Source organism: Symphalangus syndactylus, chromosome 6, assembly GCF_028878055.3.
Source record: "Symphalangus syndactylus isolate Jambi chromosome 6, NHGRI_mSymSyn1-v2.1_pri, whole genome shotgun sequence".
Lineage (NCBI taxonomy): Eukaryota > Metazoa > Chordata > Mammalia > Primates > Hylobatidae > Symphalangus > Symphalangus syndactylus.
The window spans coordinates 86,519,909-86,538,564 of NC_072428.2; the positions used below are offsets into that span (position 1 = coordinate 86,519,909).

The 18,656-nt window shown below is 31.9% G+C and overlaps 1 protein-coding gene across 2 annotated transcripts in view; it reads left to right on the forward strand.

Moving 5' to 3' along the window:
• Positions 1–18,656, forward strand: part of SEMA3E (semaphorin 3E) — a 277,698-nt gene that overhangs the window by 220,727 nt on the left and 38,315 nt on the right. For both annotated transcript variants that reach the window (XM_055283382.2, XM_055283383.2), the window contains exons 5-10: positions 2,027–2,120; positions 12,020–12,139; positions 13,256–13,398; positions 14,436–14,550; positions 14,977–15,046; positions 17,731–17,875. In XM_055283382.2, coding sequence (XP_055139357.1) covers positions 2,027–2,120; positions 12,020–12,139; positions 13,256–13,398; positions 14,436–14,550; positions 14,977–15,046; positions 17,731–17,875 — 687 coding nt within the window. The remainder of the gene's footprint in view (positions 1–2,026; positions 2,121–12,019; positions 12,140–13,255; positions 13,399–14,435; positions 14,551–14,976; positions 15,047–17,730; positions 17,876–18,656) is intronic.

Below are 18,656 nucleotides of genomic sequence, written 5' to 3' on the forward strand. Positions count from 1 at the left end.
ACTTTGGCTATTCAGGCTCTTTTTTGGTTTCATATGAATTTTAGAATAGTTTTCTTCTAATTCTGTGAAAAATGATGTTGATAATTTGATAGGGATAGCAATGAATCTGTAGATTGCTTTGGGCAGTATGGCCATTTTAACCATAGTGATACTTCCAATCCAACTGAATGGAATGTTTTTCCATTTGTTTGTATCATCTGTGATTTTTCTGCAGCAGTATCTCCTTACAGAGATCTTTCACCTTGTAGAGATTTTTCACCTCCCTGCTTCGATGTATTTCTAGATATTCTGGTTTTATTTTGTGTGGGTATTTTAAATTAGATTGTGTTCTTAATTTGGCTCTCAGCTTGAATGCTATATGTGTATAGAAATTTTGCTGATTTTAAGACATTGATTTTTATATCTTGAAACTTTATTAAAATCATCTATCTGTTCTAGGAGACTTTCAGCAGTCTTTAGAATTTTCTAGTTATAGAATCAATCAGTGAAGAGAGAGTTTGACTTCTTTTTCTGTTTTGATGACTGATTGCTATTGCTAAGACTTCCAGTGCTATGTGGAACAGGCGTGGTGAGAGTAAGCATCCTTGTCTTTTTCTTGTTCTTAAGGGGAATGCTTCCAGCTTATGTCTATTCAGTATGATGTTTGTGCGTTTGTCATATATGACTTATTATTTTGATAAATGTTCCTTCAATGCTTAGTTTGTTGAGGGTTTTAATTATGATAACCCCATTAAAGAGTGGACGATGGATATAAACAGGTACTTCTCAAAAGAAGACATACAGGAAGTCAAAAAACATAAAAAAAAGCTCCATATCACTAATTATCATAGAAATGAAAATCAAAACCAAAACCACAATGAGATATCATCTCACACCACTCAGGATGGCTGTAATTAAAAATTCAAAAATAACAGATGTCAGAGCGGCTGTGGAGAAAAGGTAAAGCTTATACACTCTTAGAAGGAGTATAAATTAGTTCAGCCACTATGGAAAGAAGTTTAGAGATTTCTCAAATAACTTAAAACAGAATTACCATTTGACACTGCAATCTCCATTACTTGGTAAATATCCAAAGGAAAATGAATCATTCTACCAAAAAGACAATGTGTGTTTGAAATATTTTGAGCTTATCTACTAACTCACTCATATGTTCATTGCAGAATTATTCACAATAGCAAAGACATAAATTCAACCTAAGTGTCTATTAATGCTAGATTGGATAAAGAAAATGTGGTATTTATGCACCATGGAATACTACACAGCCATAAAAAGAATGAAATCATATCCATTTCAGCAAAATTGATGTAGGTAGAGGTCATTATCCTAAGTGAATTAAGGCAGGAACAGCAAACAAACAGCTGCATGTTCTCACTTATAAGTGAGAGGTAAATATTGGGTACATGCAGACATAAAGATGGCAGACTACTGGAGGGGGACGAGACTACTGCAGGGGGACAAGAGGGAGGGGGGTAGGGGCTGACAAACTACCTATTGGACACTATGATCACTACCTGGCTAATGGGATAATTTATACCCCCAACTTCAGCATCACACAATAAGGCCATATAACAAACCTGCACATGTACCCCTTATATCAAAAATAAAAGTCTAATTTATAAAAAAAATCAACAACAGCATTCTTGATATGCTTGATAAAAGCCCACCATCATTTTTAACATTGAACCTCCTTTTCATTAACCTTTTTCCAGCAAGTTTCAATTCCTTTCAAATATTTAATTGACACATCTCAGAATAAATAATACAGTCTCATAAAATGATTTAAAAAGTGCTATTTTCTTTCATCACCTGCATACTTTTTCAGAGGAGTGAGAGAACTCATATGGGTCTGTAAAACCCATGTGCTTATTTATAAAACCCAGTTTGTCTCTAAATAAATTGATGCTACTGGTGCTCTATTTAGAATACATGCTTTATAAATAATCGAAGTTTAATATGTTTTACCTAAGCAATTAAATGGTTATTAGAGGAGGCATGTTCATAATGATTTTTCTGGTTTTCTTTCAAGGATCCTCTGTTTCACCTGGAATCACCCAGATCTGAGAGAGGAAGGGGCAGATGTCCTTTTGACCCCAGCTCCTCCTTCATCTCCACTTTAATTGGTAATTGTCATTGCCACAGACATCAGGTGGTAGTCATAAAGATTTTAAAACTTATATTTCAACTTCAGTTACATTCTTTCAGCATTTCTTTACATACTATGCCTTGTCATATCTATTTTCTGGTGCTCGAAGCAATGATATTAAATTTCAAGCCATGTTAATCTGAGCAATTTGACTCTAAAATAAGTGCAGATGCTGTAAAGTGTGTGTGTCTCACTCTGAGAAAACAAATTGTCATTTAATATCTCATATATTTGGTGTTATTTGATGCTTATAAAATGCAATTATATGAAGACTTTATAAAAATTTTGCCAGAGAAATGAAACTATTTTAATATATATGTTAATTCTTCATGTTTCAATTACTTTGTGACTTTAGAGAACTTTTAATATTCTTTATGGTATCTTTCTCTGTTAGTAGAATTCAGCAGAAACTCATCTCTTTTGAGAACTTAAATTTATTTATCTAAATTTCTGTTAATCTAGAATGTAAACTACAGAAGTTGACCCGCTCAAGCTATCACTAAATGTATATATGGAAATAATGACATGAGTGGATAAAGTTGGATCTGGAGTTCAATTCGATTCAATTTAATTAGACAGAGTACCAAACAATCTCACTTAAGACACAACTAAGTAATATTTTCCTACAATTTGGGGTTAAAAATTGCAAACTTGGCAAACTGTTTCAGCACTGTGACAATAAAGACTGATGAATGAACTCCTAAACATGCAATTAAAAAGAGCAATCCCCAACACTAACATAGGTACTAATGATAATGATTTTCTTCCCTCAGTGTTGAGAGGTTCTGATGCACGTATGGTGCAGATGTGCAAGACTCCATTATTACATTTATAATGTTTAGAGTTATATGCTAATATTAGGTATCTTCTTTGCAGAAAATGAGAAAGTACAAAATAAGATGTAGAGACTTCACATTCTATATAAACAATTAAAACTTAAAACTCTCTCCTGATGATTAAACTCTGTTATACTTGATTTAGAGTTAATATAGATGCTACTGTGTATTCTTGAGAATCTATGTTCCCTGAACATATTCAAGTCAGTTTATTTTGATGGGTCTTGCATTCTATTCCCTACATCTGGTTCTCAGGTATAAAAAAGTAAAGCTTTTTAAAACCTGTGTATTTATAGAGCAAACACCTCATGTTAACTCTAATTAATGGGAAAAGTTTAATTTACTTCAGCTTCATAGTTGGACAAGGCTATAAAATGAGAATTATATAGTAATTAAGCTCTTCAGGGGCTTGAATAAAGGGGTACAATATTTGACAAAAATCAATATTAAAGAAAAAATATTAATTTGAAATATTTTGAGTTTCTCTACCAATTCTCTCTCTCTCTCTCTCTGTATGTGTGTGTGTGTGTGTGTGTGTGTGTGTGTGTGTATAAACAGAGTATTAAAAAAAGGAAGACTTTAAATATGGGAAAAGGATTGCCTAAGTCAGGTTAGACTTAGTAAAAGTCAAAACCTTAGAAATAACACTTTTGGGGGATGCCAGGTCCATAAATGCAAGAAATTCTAATGCAATTGACAGAATATACATTAAAATTTATATATCTGATAGGCTCACACCATCTTTTTCTGAAGTTGTTAGTGAATTTTTCTTCATAAAGATTTTAATATGTTTGAAAAAAAGAGACTTTCTTATCTTTCTTATCTTTCTACTATATCTTTGCAAGTCTCCTATAAATACTAAATGTAATTCTTACTGAGGTTCCTAAACAAATGAAAAATTAATTTTGGAATATAAGAATCATAAAATTGGAATTGGAAATTAAAAATTACACAGTATATACTGCTTCTATAGTGAAATCCTGAGACTATTAGAAGGCAAATTTTTTTTAGCATTTCATTTAAAGAGTTAATAATAATTTCTATGACCACCTTGCCACTCACTACTCAGCCTCCCTAGGAGTTTGTTTCTGCATGAAGCCAAGAATTTAAAAGTTAAATTTCTAAGAGGGGAAATATTACTGGAGGGACATTTCCAAGTGAGTTTCATTGAACCTCCAAATCGAATTACACTATGCTGAAATCTGAAGTGCTTGCCATCTGGGTGGCTGTTTCGCTTATTTCGAAGAGAATCAAATCAAAGGAGCCCTCCAAGCTAAACACAAAAGTTATAGAATAATCCCTCCAAAGAGAAGAAATAAAAATATAATTCTTCACATTTATCCACTCACTTTCATCCCAAAGTACCTTGGAGAGATCATTCACTCACTGTGGAAATGCAGCAGCCACTGGATGGAAACCTGATAACCTATGTGAGCCAGAAACTCTTTAAAAGAGAGGAAGTGAAAATAATTCACCCAATTGAAAAAGCAGCAGGAATGTGGGCTGGAAAAATGGAGCTACCTGAGCTGGAATTTGGCAAGCTCGGTAGAGCTTACTCTGACTGTGAAAGAATGTATTAATGTGGTATTTTGTGACCACACATGTTCTCTGCTGATGGGTTAAGACAAGCCTCCAGCAAAAAGATGACTATCGTTAGATTATTGCTACTTCTTAGTTTCGTGGTTAATTATATGTCACACAATGTTTAATGTCTGTTCACATGAAGACAAATTTAATGATAAAGCACTGAAACTGGTAGCGTACTCATAAAGCTGCTTGACCTAAAAAAAAAAATGCTGCTTGCAAATTAGAGAATTTTCTATGTAATTTCCTAATTTTGGATACAATTTTAATTCAGTTAACTTAAATTTAGCTGGCTTAAGGTCATACGAAGAAGAGGTTAATAAAAAATTGAATAAATATTAGAGCTTATTTGATAGATGAAAGGCAAGTTATAAAGCACATTTTTATTCCATTTATAATGTAACTTAGAAATGAAAACTCGATAGCTTGTAATAATTCAATGTGACAAAGGATTTAAGGAGTAAAAACAAGTTTCTTACTGAACTATGTGGTATATGTTCAGAAACTAATCAAAATGAAATCATATATTAAATAGGCTTGCTCTTCCAATGCCTCTTTGTAGTAACACAATTTCTCTTGGTAGCATATCAGCTCATATCTCAGGTGCCGTATTTCTGCATGTTTGGCCAAGTTTTCCTCCAGTGTGATTACTCCTGCTGTATTTGAAGTGGTTTTAAGTAACTGTCTGAAGAAGACAAGGCATTACAACTTGATTTTAAAAGCAGCTTGTTGAAACAATAAAGTTTTCAGTATAATGAATTGCTGCATTGTGTATCCATGCCTTTCAAATCATCCAAATATACTTAGTAATTATCTTGCTACTAAGTCATTAAGTTTGGTAAATGGCCAGATAAAAATCCAGGAAATAGTGTTCTTTATGTCATATGTCATTTTGGCCAAGAAGCAAATATTTTTGCTGACTCTTTTTATCAGTTATATTTGACATACTATTGCAATATTCTAATTAAGTTGATAATATCTTCAGTAACATTACAATCCCCCATAGTTTCTCCTTTTATTTCTGTTGCCATTTTTATTTTTAAATTTTATTCTGACCCATAGTTGTATTACCAATTCTAGGTATAATTTAATCCTACCATTCCTGAAATGCCTAAGGTATGATAAGATACGTGTAGCTAGAGTTTGGGGAAAAAAACACCCTGATTTGTCATGTACTTTTTGACACTTTGCTTTGAAAGTATTAACTTTGTTTTGGGGGTATTTTTAGTGATGCTTTTCAAAGTAAATGCACACTAAATTTTATTTTAACAAATAATCACTAATAAAACATTTTATAGTCCATGAATTTAATTTAACAAATAATCACTAATAAGACATTTTATTGTCCATGAATTTTTTCTACACTTTTTTCCTCTTACTTTTTTCAGCAAATAAAACTACAAAGTTTACAGCCGCTGAAATCCTCTTCCTGACTGAGTTTTTATCCATAATAATAATACCTTTGTGAATATATATCCTCATTATGAATTTTGTAAATTAAAAGTCAATGTCAATTGAATGAATGGGAGTTAGAATGAATGCAGAGAAAATTTAAGTTATTGTTTCAAGTTGTTAATAATATTAAAACATTTTAAATAAATAATTGTTTATTTTTAATTAACTATATTTACATTCAGGGAATAAACTGGCACAAAGTAAGGTCATTTATTAGAAAAATAGATGAAAAAATTATAAATGAAGTTAGAATATTTGTCATTATAATGATAAGTTCTACAAACATAATAAGCAAATGTGCTGCCTCGTGTTTTGAATTCACCTCAACTATATAGAAACGTAGACTTCAGGTTATTCCCTTACCACTTTCCTGTCCCTAAAGAATATCTATAATTTCTTATCCAAGGCTGCTGCTCTCTCTCTCACACTTGGCAGAATGCCCATTATCCACATGCTTATTGTAGCTTCTGGCCATGACTGCTAGTCTCTAAGGAGCTATTTGAATACTTTACTTATGGTTCCGTCACAACGAAGAAAGGTAAAGGAAGAAGAAAAAAGCCCCACTCTTCAATTCCCCACTTATATTCTCTCCTTTGAGAATCTGGTTTAACCACCATGGTATCAATATCATTGGTTTGCCACCAAGAAAACTCAAGAGTACAGCCATGGGTGCTGGCACACACAAATAAACAGATTCAAAAGATGTTTTTGTTGTTCCTTCATGCCTCAAAACCACCTTCTTAACATTGAGAGGTAGTGCTAATCATCTTCCCAAACCAAAACAAACCGAAAGCCCAAACAACAGTTAAATGCCTAATAAAATCACACATTCAGAATCTCACATTCTTCCTGGTTTCTTTCAGCATCCTAAGCAGAATGTGAGTGTGAACTGGGATGTTGAAATATGTGAATCATTTCCATCCATCCTCATCCTCCCAAGTGCATTTTGTTTCTCTTTGTAGCTATGCATGTCATAGTGATTCTGCAAAACAGTCCATCCACAATAGAATAATTTTCTAACAAAATTATAAAATTCAGTTACAAATTGAGGCAGCTAAATCGGTCTTTAGCCATATGCTGTTCCATGAGGCAAATATGTTTCACATTATTTAGATTTGCATAACATACATTTGTAACATAAACAGAAGAAATGCTTGAGTAAAACTTAACAAGATAAGAAGGTCATGAAACACTACTGTGAATTTTTCTTGTTATGCAATTAAAATCCAACATGGTAAATAAAAACTCAGATAATATACAGTCCATGAACAAAACTCTTGATACATTCCATAAAATATTAAGGCAATGCAATGCATTTAATTAAAACGTCAACTAGAGTTTACATGGTAAAAAAAGGAGTTATATAGAAAAGTATTTTAATTACACATTTTAGAATTAATATAAAGAATGTGTTTTTATCTATTTCAAAGAGTCAAATGATTGTCTTATTTTCTTTCACATAAGCAATTTAGTGTTGACACAGTCTTTTAATCACAATATAATGTCCCTTGGGCTGGAATTCTTGGGGACAAATTTTTGAAAAAAAATAGAGTTCCTGTTTTAATCTATTAAAATTAATAAATGACGTAAGGCCCTCAAGGAACAAAAATTCAAATTTGTTATCCATGTAAATTCCCAATAGCCTTTTCTTTTGTTTGATATTTTCTCTCTGAAACAGTTTTTAAAAGTTAAGATCTTATCCTGTGTGTGTTTTTTTTTAATCTTGTTTTAGGCAGGGTCTGGCTCGGCTGGAGTGCAGTAGCACAATCATAGTTCACTGCAGCCTCTACCTGCCTGACTCAAGAGATTCTCCCACCTCAGCCTCCTGAGTAGCTGGGACCACAGGTGCAGGCCCCCATGACCAGCTACTTTATTATTTATTATTATTATTATTTGTAGAGATGGGGGTCTTTTTATGTTGCCCAGGCTGATCTTAAACATCTGAACTCAAGCGATCCTCCGGCCTGGGCTGCACAAAGTGCTGGGATTACAGACAAGAGTCACTGCACCTGGCCCTGATTGTTGACATTTCACAGCCTTTCATAACCTTTTTTAAACCCTGAAAGGAACTTCTGATATATTTAATTATTAACTCATTAAGCCATTCATTGATTCAACAGATATTTATTGAGCATTTTTTGTATTTCAGACATTAATGAGGCATCATTTCAAACACATAAGGAGTCAATAAAAATATAGTTGGATGAGCAGTAGCATAGAAATAGGTACCAGAGCTACAGTGGCACTAGGAACCACTACACTAAAATAGCTTGGCCAGACAAGGCATCTTGGAAAAAGTGGACAATAACCAGGCAAAAGGAAGGTGAGGTGAGAAGAGAGGTGTGGAATTCTAGGCCAAAGAGCAGAGAGAACATAAAAGCTTGGCAGGTTCTGAGAATTACATGGCAGTCTCTTTGATTCTAGAGATAACTGAGACCTTGAGATTTTGAACAGTTTGTGATGGTCAAATAGCAGATTTCGAGCTAGGGACTTGGCTTGCCAGATTTCCACTGCAGAACTATTTCTACTATTCTTTCTTCTCTATATAGAGACTGTCGTTGAGTGTGAGAAGATGTTAAATTCGCCCATCTCCATAGACATAGAAAACTAAATCCTTAGATAGCTCTTCTGTTATATTTGAAGCCCTAAAAGGTATTTTAGTCTTTTTATAAAATGTTTTTCTATTTTAATCCATGAAAGTATGATTTATCTGGATGTTATTTTTGCATTCTGTAAAAGATCAATGTATTGATTCACAAATTTTCTGATACCAAATAGTTATAATAAATTTAATTAGAGACTATGTATTTCCTACAAATTGTATTAAAATTTTAATAATGCCCAGTATTTTTACTTATTTAATTACTATTAGGTATTATTTTACCTAAGGTTTTATTAATATTATTATTTATTTTTCACTAATATGTTGTCTTTCTCTTCTAATTTTCTTAGGAAAGTATTTTGCCAAACATGATTATTATCAATTACTATGAATTTTTTTTAATTTGCATTGATATCAAGATATGAAAGGAATATCTCTCCCTTCTGAGGAAAACCTAACATTTCCAACAGAAACATATTTGTTTCTATTTACGTTGCTTACCGTTTTTAGCACCTATATAGTGTCTTTGAAATTTAAGTCATACAGTTCATATTGTGTTATGGGAATTGCTCACAATTTTCTCTGTCCTGAATGCAAAATGGGAAACTGGGTAACATTGGGAATATATTATTTTTTCTCTTGTGCAGAGAATTGTTGCTCTATATGGTATTATCTAGTATCGTAGGGCTGCCATCTAGTGGCTCCAAGGAATACTTGTTTGTTAATTTTATAGCATTGGTTAAAACGGTAATTTTGAAATAATGTTCCAAATTAGGATAAATCCATTAAAATCGAAGTGTACTAATATAAATATTATTTTCTCATAACAATATTTCAATTATCAAAGTCTAAAATACTTTAAGATATAAAATCAAATATTAAAAATTTAAAGAATAGGAAACTAGTGATTTTAAAGAAATCTAATCTTTATTCCCATTATACTTTAAAGATTCAGACCACCCCACATTAGCGAATTAAATTATATTTACAAACATTTAACAAGCTGGCCTTTATATTTGGTGTGGGAAACATAATTCAACTATAATAATTAAAGACAAAAATATTTCAGAGAAATCCTCATGTGTTAATAGTCAATTAATTTTTTAAGGGTCAACTTGGTTGTTTATGCCATAGAGTTGATGATTCCAAAGTCCTTTTAATGACTCTCTTTTATCCATGTTCAAATAATGCAGACTGAATTCCAGGTAACAGGTCATATTCCTAACTACTGAATGCATTTGGTCTCAAAATACTACTTCTTCAAACATAGACATAAAATTTCTGGGGAAGACAGCACTAATTAAACGACTTTGATAAAAAATTATGTTAATCTTTTCCCTTTCTATTATCAAATAACATGATATGCTTAAGTAAGAGTTCTGACATAACTTTTCTCTACCAAATTATATATTGTTAAGTCCAGATTTAAATCGTCATTTAGTTTTTGTTATTTTCCTTACATCATACCTCTCACTTAGCGTAAGTTGAATATACTAGAAGAACTCAACAAATATATCTTTTTAAAAACTCTGTGACCTTGAAAATTTTCAAATACAAAGAAAAGTTGAAGTAAAAGTAAAATTAACACCTGTATACCACTTACCTCGAGTCACCAGTTGTTAACACTATGACACATTTACTTTTTCCTCTCTTATTTAGAATATATAATTTAAAAATGAATTCTTTTTTGGAAACCATAGATTGTACTTATTTGTATCTTATAGAGTGTTTTAGGCATCCATAGAGGATTTTGTGAACAGAGAAAAACTAATTAGAATTATTTATCTTTTTAAAATGAAAAAGACTTATAGTAGTACTTCTAAAGCTTATTTTTTTAATCTTTGAGTTTAATTTATATCATATTATTCTAAATTTGGTATGACAAAAGTAATCATCTTTACCTTTAAAAAATTAATAGTTAATGCAAGTTGAAAATAAACTTCCTTTTAATTTATCTTATATATAATTTAATTGATCATTTTCTCAAATGTTAAATCATACAAATATGCTTACACTTCTGAAATTTTCCAAAGCTTTAAAGACCTTACCTTGGGAAAAAAGTCCTTCATAAATAAACAATTTTTAAAGTTCTAATAAATAAAATTTATAAATAAAGTATTCAATATCTTTTAAATTCCGTTTATATATTTGGTCAAATTCTTATGCCTGCAACTTTAATAATCCTAATTATAAAATTAATTACATAATTAGATATATTAAGTTGGAAATAGAATTAATTTTGAAATCTCTTAACCTTTAAAGCACTTTAAATATCATGTGTATGCATACACATTGCAAACTTAACAAAAAGGCATTAGTACTATGTAATATAATAATCATATCTGTTTTAGAACTAGACCAATGTTACATGCCACTCATTAAGAAAACAATTTTACTACTCTGCTTTGAGGTTGCTGTTTCCAGCAATCTGCTGTTATCATTTGTTGGCCAGAGATTTTTGCTCCAGACAGGACAACTGAGCTGGGTATGGCCAGGACATCCTTCCGGTAAAACTGATGGGCACACTGATTACCTCTTGTGAGTTTTGGGAAAGGATTCTAAGTCCCTGTGCTTCAGAGCTATTGATCTTCCTGGAGTTCAAGTTATACTTTCCCTTAAGTTATTTTAATGTCTTTTTTCTTACTCAAAAGACACATGGTTATTTCCTGAGACCCTGAATACATTGTGTAATTTCTCAGTCTGATTTTAAGACTGTGACTGCCACCACATGTTGCAACTAACTTCCTTCAATCATTTTGTTGACTGTCTGATTAAATTCTGAGCGCTTTTTATATCCTTCCTATCTGACTGAGCCACAGATTTACAAACTAAATGACAACTGATTGGATTATATCCTCTTTGTGAGACTTTGTTGTTCCCACACTAAAATCATATTCATGATAGCAGTATCTTGTCAACAAGAAGGATTTGAATTAGCTGACTGATATATAAAACCTGTAATCATCACAATAACAATAATAATGATAAAGCCCTGATGATATGGAGGTTAAAAGAAGTCTAGGAAAATAAAGGAAGCCAAGGTATTTACCAAAAACTCATATAGGTCTTACTATTTACCAGCTGATCTTCCAAGTGCTTTACTCTTAACTATCTTACTGAATGCAATTACTTTTCTAATTTGCAAATGAGGAAACTGAGGCACAGGGAACTTAGCAACTTGCCCAAGTTCACACCTAGTAAGTGACAGACTCTGGACTCAAACCCTGGGAGTCTTACTATACCATCCATCCTCCTAACAGCAATAGTATTGATGTCATAAAGTACATATTATAGATACACATATTAAATTTGGATGTGTTTAATATAATTGTGACTTATACCTCATCTTCAAATCCAGAAACAAATACTGACTTCTTTTTTACTGATACTCCCATGTAGGTAGTGAATTGTTTGCTGGACTCTACAGTGACTACTGGAGCAGAGACGCTGCGATCTTCCGCAGCATGGGGCGACTGGCCCATATCCGCACTGAGCATGACGATGAGCGTCTGTTGAAAGGTAAGGATGAGGAGAAGAGTATGTGAATTAGGATTGAAACCAACTATAAAACCTATGGAAAATGTTGCCATTTTGATAATAATAAGAATATAAATACAATTCCTTTACAAATTTCAGAATGTTTTACTAGCAACATTCTTGAATTCAAATATTGTATGACATATGTATATCATTTTCTATCAAAATTGATTGGCTTAATTATAAAATCAGTATACCTTCCAAGCAATGCTTAGAAATCAGTATTTGAATAAGGAAAACAAAGCAAATATATGAAAAGTGAAAAGTCCATCATCCAATAAGCTGTTTTGTCTACTTTTATCAATTGCTATAGTTTTTGATGAATTGATTGCCCTGCTTTGCTTGTTTTAATAGGATTGCATTACACTTTAGAGACAAAACTCTAGGAAAGCCACTAGACATTCATTGATACAGAATTCTTTGTAAGAAGTAAGTTTTATATTTTGGCCCACTGGTATATGGAGGTGCTAGAATATTGTTATGGTGAGCATTTTAATTACTTTCCACATTTTTATTAAAATGCATGGTCATTATTGATGATACCATTCATATATTTTACATACCATGTCAAAGAACATTTATTCAAATCTCTTGGACTACAATCTCAAAAACGTAAAATAAATTTTCTACTTTGAAACTAAAATAATCTATGTGCTATACTGGTAGATCATTTATGAATTAAAAATAAATTATAGTTTTATTTACTTTAATATGTTACTTATATTTACATTTAGTTTTTACCTACAGTAGGAGGAAATTTATACAGATTATCTTTATTGTGCTCCCAATCTGTTCTTTCCTGAATGCATTTTAAGTTCGCGTTGCATTTTGTTTGAAATTCTTCTTCTCCTGGATTCTTTTATTTTCCAATTAAATATTCTTGTAATATTTCTGAAAAGGCTGTTAATATGCAAATAAAGTGGAGATATCTACATAGTTTTTAATGTTTGGTAAAAAAAAATTCAAGAAAAACATTTCTTTATGAAATGGTGGAAGTTAAACTTAAGGATTCAGATGACATATAATTTATTGGAATAACTTGTTAGCATTTTGTTGTAACCTCTATTTCACTTTTTCTCCTACTTTTTGCTCCTATAGAACCAAAATTTGTAGCTTCATACATGATTCCTGACAATGAAGACAGAGATGACAACAAAGTATATTTCTTTTTTACTGAGAAGGCACTGGAGGCAGAAAACAATGCCCATGCAATTTACACCAGGGTCGGGCGGCTCTGTGGGGTGAGGCTTTCTCTCTCATTATGCTTGCTTATCTCACAACTTATGGTCAGGCCTTTATTAAGTTTATAGTAAGTTTCTACTTTTAAATTTTTTCTAGTATTCTTTAGACTGCCTACAATTGATATTTACTATACCAACCTCTACATTTCATATCTAGTGAAAGGTGTATCTTAAAAGGACCTTGTATTTTGTATGATCTTCCCCATTATTGAAGCCATACCAAGAAGAAATAGTCTATAATTAGACTGTCCTTTTTCCTATGCAGAAATTTGAACTTTATTTTTCTTAATGAATTTAATCAAAACCTTTTTTATTCCTTTAGTACACAGTACAAATAATAGGCATAGCTATGTTTGAACAATTCAGTTGGTTAAAGTTATTTTTTTAAAAAGCCATCTATAATTTATTGAATATTTAGAAAGGCTGTTTGGGAACATTTAAAACCAATAGGAGTAGCAACATATATTGAGAGAATCAAATAAAATTACAAATATAAAGTTACCTTGGCATTTAAGAAGTTCGAAAATAAATTTACATATAAATATGTGTGTATATGTATGTTGTGTGTGGTGTGTGTATATATTTATGTACATATATAGTATGGGCGTTGTGTGTGTGTGTATTTCAAACTTTCTTGAAAAGCTTTCTACCTTTGTTAAAGGAAGAAAAGAAATAGGTGTTTCTATATTCCTGAGAGAGGCAAATTATTTATAAACAAAGTGATAATCATGATTACTGTATCTCTCCGCTATTCTATTTAGGAGAGATTGCTATATTAATATTGTTTAATATCTGCAAAATATATTTAATGTATCAGGGTGAAAGTGCACTGACAAGGCCGAATGAAGAAACCTAAAAAAAAAAAAAATTCCAAATTATGGGGAATTGCACCTGTGACATTACTTGAGAATTATGCCAAATTTTCCTAGTTAAATAAAAAAGTCATAACTCTTGGCAACTGCATGTTTAATAATATGAAATCTGTGGTTGGTCAAAATTCCTTAGGTAACTATTTACCTCCTTTTTGGTTTTCACAGAATGATGTAGGAGGGCAGAGAATACTGGTGAATAAGTGGAGCACTTTCCTAAAAGCGAGACTCGTTTGCTCAGTACCAGGAATGAATGGAATTGACACATATTTTGATGAATTAGGTAAATGTTTTTAGGTGAATTAAATTTGCTCTTTTATGTATATGCTTCTTTATAACTTTATCCCTAGGACACGTAGAAAACTTGTTTTCTGTGTATTTGACCTCTATCTAACATAGAGCAAGTTTCTGTTCTTTTCATTTTAGCCAGGCACACATGCTGGGGGGAAAGGGATTGCAAGAACAAAAAGGGGCTCATCTTGTTAGCTTAGAGTCAGTGTCTGGTTCCTTCCTATTGTTCAGCTCAAGGCCACCCAGAACAGCTGAATGATTAGCTCTGTTATGACTTGGTCATGGTTGTATGACTGTATATGAAAATATACATCTTAAAATCTATAACGGGTTCTAAACAAATTTATGTGAATACATTTTCTTTGTATGCAAAGAGAGCTAAAAATACTAAGCGATGGAATGGTCTTTAATTTTTCAGAGGACGTTTTTTTGCTACCTACCAGAGATCATAAGAATCCGGTTATATTTGGACTCTTTAACACTACCAGGTGAGAAATTTATACAGTCAATAAAAACAATATAAAACAAGAGATGCCTCACTGGACTCTCCCTTCATGGTGTATGTAAACTTGAAAGACTATTGACCCAGTTGCTGTTCTCATTTTCTACACTTTATAATCACCAATTGATCTTTATTTTCCAACATTTGCAAATGCACTTTCATTTTCAAAAGCTCAATCTGAATCCAAATCTTGTTTCTGTTTATAGTACCCAGAATCCTCCTGTGCTCAGTATCCTAATCTCTTCACTCTCTAATCTAGAACACGGTGATTTTTTTTTTTCACATACAGTTCGTAAGATATCAGTCCTTACAATATGTCATTATATGTTGTAAAGTCTAGGATAATTCCTTTATTCATCATATAGAATTTTCCAAGCCAGGCTTTCAAGGTTCTATCTCAACTGTTACTCACTTGCCTTTGGACATTTTCCCTCTGAGTTCACTAATGGTCTGATTTTGACAAGATAATGCCTTGACAGATGCCAGTCAGTGTCTACTTTGCTAGTTCCCATTGCTATATTTTTATTTATTCACTTATCTTGCTTGAAATAACTTTCTCCTCCAACACTGATTTAAGTCAGTTCTCCAATACTTATCAATTGTCATATCCAAGAAAAATTTCTCGAGTTCTTAATCATAGAACACTCTTCTCACTCTTTTATTCTGATTTTCCTGCTCTTACGTTGATTCATAGTGAACACATGTTCATCATTTTCTCTCTATCGTTTAAATTTGCTGCTCAAGTTTAAAATGTATAATCTATTGTTTTCCCTTTTATGTTTTTGTATTTTTTTAACCCACAGTAAAGTGCTGTAAAAATGGATAAAATATTATTTCATGTATTTTGACACGCAAATAAAAATATTAGAATCAGTTTGTGTTAAAAGGTTATATAGACAATTTCCTGAGTATCTTTCTAGGTAAGGCATAGTGCAGGTAAAATGATTAGGATAAAAGATAAAGAAGAATATACCTCAATTCTCTTGACAGGGCTAGAATAATATTACTGAATTCCTCTTTTACATCATATAAGCCATAAACTGTCACATAATTATGTATACAGTGCTTACGTGGGGTCTTTCCACACAGCTTTAGTTTGTTATTTTTCAGCAGGTAGTTTCTAATGCTTACTTAGAGAAAATAACACATCTCTTTAGACAAGAATCCTGCTGTTGCAAAGAGACCTTTTCTTCAACAGAGAAACATGGAAACAATTTGTCTATCAATTATTCCTTGATGCAAAGAAAAATAGTTAATGTAGATTGGTAGTTATCACAGTGCATGGAGAGTACTTAACGTTTTAACTTCATCTCCTCCCTTATGCTGTGAATAGTTCATATGTTGCATGATAATTCAGTGAATTTATATGATAAATTAAAGCTATGGAATAATTGGTTTGGTTTTTCTATGGGTTAATATGATCAGATTATAAGCTATTTTCCTAAATGATAGCATAATGGATCTTTCTGAGAAATCAAACATAAGACATTATTTTCTTCTATAATTTCTATTTTGACTGTTCAATTTATATAAATCTGAGAACAAAAGCTTCCCAGCTGTTACCTGACATAAGGATTGATATTTGTAGAATGGTGATCAAAGGTGTGCTACCACTTTAGTTAGGAGACTATCTCAAGTGTTCCCTGTATCCCAGGCATTTCCAATTGCTTCAAGGTGTCTTATAAAATGTGTAAATTGGGGGTGTAGGACAGTAACATAACTGCTGTTTTACAGGTGTCTCAGGATGTAGGAAACTTTATTTATATAGAACTTTGAATTTCGCAAAACACTTTCACAAACATTAATTATTTGGATTCTTACAATACAGAGATTCTGATAATGTTATAATTCATTCAGTTCATGCTAAATTAAGGAATATGGCAAGATTGTTTAAAAAAATCTTTAAAAATGTCCTTTTGTAGAATCTGATTACAAATGTCTTCAATAAAACTTGCCACAGTTAGTCAACTACTGCCTTTATACTGTCAAGTAGAAATTTTAATCAAGAAAATTTTTTTGCTTTCTGCTAGTTCTGGAGATGAGGGATCTAAGTTTTACATAGTTAAAGTAATTTTAAAGACACTTTTTGGTGACTGGAGGAAGGCATATACAAGCATATTAATGTCTACATGAACCCCAGCTAAAAAATGGAAAAAAAAGGCCTAAATTTTCATAAGACTTTAAATTGTTCTTTAAGTCATATACATTAAGAAACTTAATACATCTTAATAGAATTTGTAGCAATATTAACAACATAGTGAGTAAGAGGACACTGTCTACTTTGAAAATAGAACAACATAAAAGGAGATAATATCTAAATGAGTAATTCAACTTGGGAATAAGTCTTTGTTAATATGAAGGCCAGATCTCCCTTAATAAAAAAATATAAAAACACAATACGAGATTTAGAAATAAGTGAAGTGGCATTATTTTTGTCATTGTAACAGTGCCATCTTCAAGTGTATTAAGTAGGCAATTAAGAAAATGGTAAGTTTCAGAGTTTCAAAATTGGAAATACTGCAATAATTAACATCTAGAATATTCTTTGCTTAAAGAAATTGCAACTACTTTACCCAAAAGACTTGACTCTTATCTTTGTAGGCTGGGGTATTTGGCTAGATGACCTGAAGTTAGTTCCAGAATAATAATTATCTTTTTTGTATTTTTCAGTAATATTTTTCGCGGGCATGCTATATGTGTCTATCACATGTCTAGCATTCGGGCAGCCTTCAACGGACCATATGCACATAAGGAAGGACCTGAATACCACTGGTCAGTCTATGAAGGAAAAGTCCCTTATCCAAGGCCTGGTTCTGTAAGTTTAGTTATATAACAAATAATTCTTATTTTTAAGTGCACTTTTGGTAATATTTTGTTCACTGTTTCATGTGTTTTACAAGACTTTGCAGATAAACAATTAAGGAATACTATACCTAAAAGTATGCTTGGTGAAAAGTATATGTAGTGAAGAAATATCCTTTCAAATCTCAAGTTTTATCCTTGTTATTTAATAAAAAGAATATATAATGGACACAGCAGTATTATAAAATATGTACTGTTTTGATATTTTGGCTAAGTAACACCAATTGAAATTTTATTTTTAAAAGTACTGGTGAACACAGAAACATTCAGTAACATAAACATCATATTCCTCTCAGCCTCTTCAGAGGAGTTAGCACCACATATAATTTCCAAGCAAGACAATGTCACCAAATTTGTGTGTTCTAATATTTAAATCAGCCTCTAATTTCCCTAGGCCAAACTGTCTCCTTACTTCTCATTGTAGGAAATCTATAAGAAGTTTTTTTCTCTACCTCCTCAGAATCCTTAGCACCTCATTTAACATCCTTGCTGGCCCCTTAGGAAAGAAATGCCAATACAAAGGAATCACTAGAGTACAAAAGTTCTACCACTTGTCTCTGAAATATACTATTAAGATTCTTCTTAGCTAGGCGTGCAGTCTTTTGCGCTTTTAGCACACATGGCTAAAACTGATGATGATAGTGAGGGTGATGATGAGATGATGATTTTGTATCATTCATCCTCTGTGCAACTAGGTTGGAAAAACTTTAGATCATTGTATGTGCTATGTGAGC